This window comes from Micropterus salmoides, unplaced genomic scaffold (genome assembly GCF_014851395.1).
Source record: "Micropterus salmoides isolate LMB-PRFRI ecotype aquatic unplaced genomic scaffold, ASM1485139v1 Ms_hic_scaffold_19, whole genome shotgun sequence".
Lineage (NCBI taxonomy): Eukaryota > Metazoa > Chordata > Actinopteri > Centrarchiformes > Centrarchidae > Micropterus > Micropterus salmoides.
In genome coordinates this window covers 7591663-7600036 of record NW_024041039.1, presented here as the reverse complement: position 1 = coordinate 7600036, position 8374 = coordinate 7591663, and the positions used below count along the sequence as shown (strand labels likewise).

General features: G+C 39.8%; 1 protein-coding gene across 2 annotated transcripts; it reads right to left on the bottom strand.

Moving 5' to 3' along the window:
• Positions 1–774: 774 nt before the first annotated feature.
• Positions 775–8002, bottom strand: pank2 (pantothenate kinase 2). Of its 2 annotated transcripts, none has more exons than XM_038728265.1 (7): positions 7633–8002; positions 6767–7119; positions 5897–6150; positions 4401–4544; positions 3929–4052; positions 2956–3081; positions 775–2868 (listed from the first exon to the last, which is right to left on the bottom strand). In XM_038728265.1, the coding sequence occupies exons 1-7, from the start codon at positions 7850–7852 to the stop codon at positions 2818–2820; spliced, it is 1272 nt and encodes a 423-aa protein (XP_038584193.1). In that variant the 5' UTR covers positions 7853–8002; the 3' UTR covers positions 775–2817. The 2 variants fall into 2 exon arrangements, with proteins under 2 accessions (XP_038584193.1, XP_038584192.1); XM_038728264.1 differs by having other exon boundaries at positions 4368–4544; positions 7633–8001.
• Between the last annotated feature and the right edge of the window lie 372 nt (positions 8003–8374).

The window sequence follows — 8374 nt, the reverse complement described above, 5'->3', positions numbered from 1 at the left end:
CTTTACACTCAATGTGTATATTCGATTTTCTAATACAGAGTTATTAAAGGAATGGTGCCACTTTTGGGGGGAAATAACATTATGCTTTATTATTGACACATGGAAAGGAAAGGTGTAATTCTGTCTCCAGGTAGATTCCTTTGGGCTTCACTTGATGGAGAAATTAATAGGCATAAAAGTTGCCTAACTGGAGACAAATTTTGTCTTACAATAAAGTAAAAGAGGTTTACTTTAAAATATTGCATTATATATCCAGTTATAAAAAAATATCCACATCCACAAATCAAAAATGTGGATGCCAATGTGGACACCAAACCTCACTTTGGACACTTTTACCAAGATCTGCATCAATAAAGACCCAAGATTTATGACATTAACAATAAGAAGGCAATCAAGACCAATTATGTGTTTCTTACAGAACCATGATTTATTATTTTCAATCTACTTTACTCTTAACTTTTTATGTCTTGTTCTTTTAGGCAACCTGCACTTCAATACCAGGGACAAAAGACAAGCAGGATACTACTTAAGTATAGAGGACACATCACCTTTTACAAGGTGAAGTGCAGTTTAAGGTCAGTTTAATTCTTGGTGAAGTAACATACATACGGCCAAAAACATCTCCTTATGCTAAGCTAAAATAGCCAGTTGCAACTGGTAGCTTCATATTTAGTTTCCAAATGTGTGAGCGGTCTCAATTCCTAATCTAACTCCCATCAAGAAGCAAAAACATATTTCCCAAGTTCCAATAAAAATTCCACAAGTACTCAAAGATATGAAAAGTGTGTATTTAATATGGACAATGCAAAAAGAAATGTTCAAAAAAAAAAGAAAAAGAAAAAAGTATGTTTGCTTCTACGTTGCAAAGAAAACTGGGTAAACCTTGAGAATTACACATCAGTTTTATCTCATTTTAAATCACATTGCTGAACACATTATTGTATTATATACAAAAAACATGGCAGGCACTTAAATTAAAATCAGCTTACTGTATATTCAACTTGCAGATGTAATATCTCTACTAGCTGTAAGCTAAAACTGAATTTTCAACTGTTTAGGGCATCAACTCTCAATTAGGGAGCTGAAGATTCTTTATGGTCCTTGTAATCCATCAGTGGACTGATTACTTAATAGATTACATTAAAATAGGACGGATAAGCATTAAATGAAATGATGGGACAAATAACTGATAAAACACACACAGTCATTAGAAGTGCTAGCTTACTCAATTCCTCCTAAAAATGTTAAAAACAAAAGCCTGTACATTAAATTCAAAACAAGTACATACTGAACATGCTCAACAAGTGGTTTGGGGTCACAGGACCTAAAACCTCCATTGGAGGGATGCATCACGTTTCTGCATTAAAATATCTTTCTTAAATTTGGAAAATTCACAAATGCCCTCATTTTGTATTTTCACATGTATCGGTATCTATCGTTTCACTTGCTCTGATTTCTCTCTGCAAGGAAATGAATGCAGTTGCTCAAGGGCACTTCAGCAGGGCACGTTTGGGGTCAGAAAGGGACTTAAATGTGTTGCTCATACAGTCTCACTAACCCCCAACACTGATTGTCCAGATTTGCTGATAACACCACTGTCGCAAAAACACAAACAAAAAAAAAAAAAAAAAAAGCTGCTTGGAGTAAACAACTGGGCTCATAAACAGAGATTAGTTGGGCAAAGTACAATAACAGGATAATATTTACTGTTTTTAGAGGCCGAATTCATCTACAAATTCTACATATTCTGTAACAATAACAGGTTATGTCTGATTAAATGTTGACCTCTTGTGCATTTTTATCAATTATGGTGTCAATTAATTGTTAAGTTAAGATTCAGTGAGGAAAGCCTGCGTCTTTTTTTTTTTTTTTTCAGCCAAGGGATTTTTTACACCCTCATTTCAAGTCCAAGTGGTGACAATGAGTAAATGCTCACAGATAATAAAACCCTTATAAGTGGTCGTAAATGATTCTCAGTGTTTTGTTTCAGCTTACTACGAGTACCAGATGGATGGGAAGTACTATCACAATTATCTTGCCTGATAAAACAATCAGTCATGTTACAGTACACGAATATCAGCAGCTGAATCAGTTAGTGAGTACTTTACATTAGAGAGTTAAATCATCTCAACTCTCAAGAGACCAGCCAAGACTTTTGTGGGTGATGTGTTTTTCTTTTAGAACTACGGGTATTTCATATATTTGGCAAATAAACAATGAAGAATGATGCTTTTGTAGTAAAAATCTTTCTTCTGTTTGTCTTAAAAGTTCTTATAAAATAAACTCACACTCTATAGTCCAATAAAACACTTAACTCCCATCCACCTGGTACCTAAGTAGAGTAAAATAAACCATAAAATGTACTTGCAAATATCTGGTCCAGGGCCTGATACCCACAGTGTAGTCCACAAGACTACATGATGATTAATACTTTTTAACAGACAGTATTTCAGGCAACCGCGGTGAATTTCCTTGGAGATGCTTCAGCCCAAACCTGGTTTCTGCAACAAAGACTTTATCAACTTTGCTGCAGACCACTTCGGTCAGGGCAGGACACAGACTTGCATGCACTGACAACAGCAGTAGATGTGTATCTATATTTAGACGCCACTTTCACCATTTTACAAACTAGCTTGATTTCTAAGAACATAATTGGTCCTCCAAATGTTTAGGATTACCTGCCACAACCAAAGGTTACCAGTAACAGGCTGGTGGCTGGCATAACATCCCACTGTGGAATTAATTCTGAACAGTCTAAAGTGCTTATGGTCTTTGCAGCAGATTGACAAGTTCTTCTCTGGATGTACTTTGGACAGATTAGGACGGATGCAGAAGCTCTAACAGGGCTCCAACCGCTCCAAAGTAACCCTAAAATAAAAACAAAATCATTGAGCCCATCATGCAACAAAATGACATTTTTGGCCTCTGAGGTCAATATGGGGTTGATTTATTTACCTCGTGCTGTAGGAAGAGTGCCTTGAGCTGTCCTTTAGACCAGTAGTCCATGGCGTAGGCCAACAGCTTCATGGAGAGGGTGTTCACTCTTAGGAAGTTTCCCACAAACACCACTCTCTCTATGTTCTTAGTAATGAACGAGAACAGGAATAAAATAATTACCTCAAAAACAATATAAACAACTGACAAATATCTGTGTCAACCTGTGAAACCCGTTAGGCAACAGTAACTTCCCGCTAAGCAAAGACTTCCTCCTACAATGCTGATACTACTTGTTTGTAAAGTTTATTAATTTGTACATATTACTTATTATTATTCCAATTCTTTAAAAACAACTCAACGTATAAAACCATAGACATGAAACTTTTATTTAATTTATTTCTATCAAACATTAACTTTTTGTAATATAAATGAATTAATTTACTTCACCACTGTTTAAGGCTGCATATTTAAGAGATACTTCTTTGACTGCTAAATAATGTGTCTTTAATTGGTTAATGAGATGGACACCCCCTGCTTTGGGCTGTGAAAGACACCAGGATAGGTGAAGCTTACCTCCTCTACGCCTTCATAGCCCTGTACAATGCTGCTTGATCAAGATGCCACAAGGCAGCACCGTAAAGAGGCTGAACGCAAAGAGGACACGACCACGAGGGACGCCGGAGGGGAACAGATATTTGAAGACAGGTTAATCTAAATTAAGACTTTTAAATTGTCTTTTATAAAAAGTGTTGTCCAAAATTCGGACTATGATACAAACAAATCATTCTTATGTCACCACATTTGAGATTGATTTCTGATGGATATCCCATCCTCGTCAGTGTCTCTGACTTAGTTTAAGACTCTGACGAGTGTTTAGATGGGTGTGCTGTAATCCACTGTTTATTGGTAAATGCATAATCAAGATTCATAAATACTTCCTCACCACTGAATCTTGACATCCATCCACCCACCTTGCACTCTTTTTGCTCACCTCATTTAGAGCGCACATCCTGGTGATGGAGCCAATGTTGTTGGTGATGGTGACCAGTGTTGCCCTGGCCAGGTCCTCTTTGGACACCGACTCCCTCTTCTCTTTGGACATCATGTTGCCGAAACTATCAATTCAAACACAAGCCACATCAGATGAGTGGTCTTCAGAAGTTAAAAATTCAGCAATGCAATGACTCAAATAGCCAATCCCAAAGGCATGATTCAGACTAAATAAAAAAGAAATAATGGTGCAGATAGATATGTTTTCTCGATATATTCTCCATCTGTGGATACAAAAGGTCTTGCTCATAGTGCATGAAACCAAGGCCTCTTGTCCGGGTTCCCCGTTTCATTAAAGCTGTGACTGTGTTTATGCTGGAATCCACCAAAAACAGGCTTGAGACCGACAGTAAAAAAATAAAAGCAGCTGTAAACCGCACCTTGAGGCTACAGCCCAGCCTGGCAGCCCAAACCTCTCATAGTCTCCTCCATAGATGTCCCGAACCAGCTTGTCCACTCGGGTGCTCTCCCCTTGAGAAGCCATTTCTATAGCTTCCTCGAAAGTAGAGCAGCCAGTCAGCAGGCAACACAGGCCCAGGAAGGTCCCACCACCGAGGCTGTGAACACACACAGGTTAACAGATTATATACACACCATTAATATTCTAGAAACGTAAAAGACCTCAGTCTGGAATTTGAGATGCCTGCTTGAATGGGTAGGGATCGTCACCTCCCAACTGAAGTCTAAAGTTAAGGGCAAAGAGAAAGGTCATTGGCAAAAATAAGATTGCCCACTTCAAAAAAAAGGTTATGTATAATATATAGATTTCCAATTCAAATACACGCTCATCTAGTGTTTCTTTCCGCACAAAGGCCAATTACGTCAAGAGAGGACGAAGTATTCCCTGTCAAGGTCGTCACACGTGAAAACAAACCAGTGGAGAGAGTAGGAGGATTTAAAACTAAGTCCAAATAAAACAAAGAACTCTTGGTAAAAGGAAGTGGTTTTGTAGCGCCCCCCCCCCTCTCTCTAAAAAAAAAATAAAAAATAATAATAATACGCTGCTACTTTTCACACATTAGGGTGACACAAAGGGCAGATGTCACCAAACAGGCCACCCACTTGACTGGAGTGTAATCTCCTGCAAATCCCTGCATCACCTTCAATCAGCCTGTGTATGGTTCACTAGGGTCACGTTGACATTTGGAGCCAGTGATACAAAAAGCAAACCAATCTTTAAATGTGCAACATACTTTTTTGCACCTACTTGTTTTAAGATTGTATATTATCTGACCTCCAAGCAGCAGTGCCAGATGGTGGCCTGCGTCATCATCAACATAAATTAAGTACTAAGATAAAGCCAAGTATTAAGCAAGCAATATATTCAGTTTCAGTGTCCAGACAACCTTTCCTTTTCTTTTGTATGCCGTTTTTGTCCTGCACTTGTACCCAACTGGAGTTAGATGTGCATTGGATTTATGCATTGATAACTATCACTAACTTTTTCAAATTCTTCTTTAAAAACATAGACAACACAATATCAAGTGTGATATAACCTTAATGTATCACACTAAGGCCATCTGGTCAAATTTAAATCTTTCGGCTGGTCGCTGCAGCAGGTCATCTTTTTCCATCTCGCTGGCAAACCGGGCTCCGCCCGACCTAGCATGAAGATCTGATTATAAGATATGAGAATATGATTTGATTTGGCAAAAGGCTTTTTATGCCGGATGCCCTTCCCGAGGCAACCTTCCCCATTTATCCGGGCTTAGGAATGGCAATTAGGAATGCACAGGCTTGTGCAACCCAGAGTTCAGTGTCTTGCCCAAGGACGCTTTTACATGTGGACAGAAGGAGGTGGGAATCGAATTGCCAACCCTGGGATCAGAAGTTAATAACCAATTACATTCAAAAGAACTAATCCTACCATCTACATGTCTTTCACAGTTTGCGCATCTCTGATATTTACCTGGTCCCTGTAACTCGTTTGTAGTTGCTCTCAGAGTAGACAGCCAGGATGCTGACCCCAGACCCTATGTTGACCAGCAGCAGAGGATAGGGGTTCTCCAATGTATAGGGCCGCTGGATGCAGCGATCTGGGTCCGTGGGGTTTTCAAAGTAGTAGCACTCTGAGGGGCCGCTGGACACCACTGAGTCGATGTACAACACCCCCCGAATCAAACAGTCCAGCTCATCCAGCTTGTGAAGCTGCAGGTCTGCCATCTTTATTTTAGGGGGGGAGGGGTTAGAGAAAACAGAACATAGATTATATCACTGAGGGGATGTGGTCAGGAGAACATATAAGCATGAAACTGACGGAGGATGGAAAGTGGGGGGGGGGAGAAAAAAGGGAACCTTTATAACAACAATGTATTTTACCAAAAAGAAGAAGAAAAAAAACACAAAAACAAAATCATCAGATCTCTTGTGATTAAAATCTAAAACGACTACCACAAAAAACTGCTGAATTAGCAGTTAATTGTGCAAAATCAAACATTTTGATTTATAAAAAAATAAAAGCACTTTAAAAGGGACAGTTACTGTAATAATCATGATTTCATGACAATATGTCAAAATAAATTTGCTTTGATTTCTGTGCTCCTTTAGGATTAAACATCTACTAAAACGCAGATTTTCTCCTGGTATTTACCATCAGTATTGCTACATCTTTAAACATGAATTTCAGGTGCTGTCCATCTCACTGGCTCTTCTGCTATGATTACATGAATTTCCATCACATGCTATAAATATGCTAAAACTTCACAATTCTCTTTCCTTCCTGTCCATCTTCACTGTCCTGCCAGTAAAAGCAAACAGAGGAGAATAACACCAGACCCACCGTTCGGAAATCAGACTCAAACTTGTAGGCCCCCCCTCCTGTGGCGCAGAGGGTGGTGTGGAGGCTGGAGAAGTGCTTGTTGCGGCCCATCTGCAGGAAGGCCGGCAGGTCATGTGTAGGGAAGCGGATGAAGTGCAGGTTGCCTGTCCTGCCGCACAGCGTCAAGTCATGCAGCTCCAGGTGCACGTCCCTGATGCCCGTTTTGCCATAGGCGGTGTTGGAGGTTAGATAGCGCCGGATGCTCTTCAGGTTCTCCACCTCCTCCTGCTCCTCCTCTGCTGTGATGTCTTTGGGCTCAAAGTACACCAGCTTCACCAGAGTGCCTCCAATGTCCATCCCAAACCAGGGAAATGCTGCATTATTTGAGATTAAAAAAAATAAAAAAATTGTTCACTTAACCAACATTTTGTCAAAAAAATTAAAAAAAAACCACAACATCATTATATTAAAAACATTTAATATTGGAATTCTCAGTAGTAATGGGGACAAATAATGCAGATGTGTCAATGTTGGCCGACATAACTCCAAGCAGCTTCATCCACAGAGGCAGCAGTACAGTGTGTAACGTTACCGCGAACGCCATCTTGTTGCAAACTAGATCCTGGCTATTTGCTGCCACTAACGTTACAGCTCACCGATATTGCATTGCAATACAATAATGATTTTGTCCGTTTCTGCATCATCCCGACACATTATACAGCAATTTATATTATGCGGATTATTTCAAGGATTTTCTTTCCAAAATTGTATTTTCACTGAGTGTCTTTTGTGGGGTGAAACCTTACGCCTTTGATTTATCTGTATCCATGCAACGGTGCCTTTCCCAGTAAATACACTAAGCCCGTGATAGCAACGTTAACACCTACGCGGCCTTGTTTTCTTCACCGAGTCGTGCCGTTGCCTCGCCGTAGAGTTGGAGGTCCGCCGGTCGGGTGTTGCTCCTCCTGCGGACGCGGACGCCTCATTGTTCGGCTCGCTGCTGAAACAATCGGGCATCTCCTTGTTGGACCGCGGCTGCTTCGTGGGCGTTTCGTCTCCGTCGATTCTTTCATCGTCGCGTTGGTGGCCATTGAACGACATTGACATGACGAATCAGCTACATATATGCTGTCGTTTATGATAAATTAAACCATCGCTCGTCAATAATTTATGCGGACATTGAAGTCCAACGGTCTGTCTGCTAGCTAATTAGCTAGCTAAGTAGCTGCGTCCACACGGCCGCCGTTCATGTCCTTTTTATGTTCGCTGTCAAGACTGAGGGGGTCGGAGTCAGTCGGTGATTGAAAGACCCAAGAACCAATCAGAATGCGAATCCTCCAGTAAGAAAACAGTCTATAAAAGAAAGGTTGATGTCATTTGTCTCTTGCAGTTTTAGTCACAGTAGAAAATATGATTTGAGCATAACTACTTGAGACAAGCAGCAAATACATGTACAAAATCTTAGATGATATAGCTACAGTATATCTCAATAACACTTCTATTATTATTAAAAACACCTTGCTCACCCAACAAATGATGCAAATAAGTGAAAAGATAAGAATGTTATTTTGCTTTATGAAAACAGGAGCCAAAAAATACAATATATTGTAAACAAAATACTTTTGTTTG

Bases quoted from the DNA above. Each gene is read 5' to 3' on its own strand.
- pank2 (XM_038728264.1), bottom strand. From the start codon at position 7,852: ATGTCAATGTCGTTCAATGGCCACCAACGCGACGATGAAAGAATCGAC. The intron at 6,151-6,766 runs GTGGGTCTGGTG...CCTAAAATAAAG, and splicing joins TTGAGTCTGATTTCCGAACG to ATGGCAGACCTGCAGCTTCA. The intron at 4,053-4,367 runs GTGCGGTTTACA...TTGAATTGATAG, and splicing joins GGCTGGGCTGTAGCCTCAAG to TTTCGGCAACATGATGTCCA.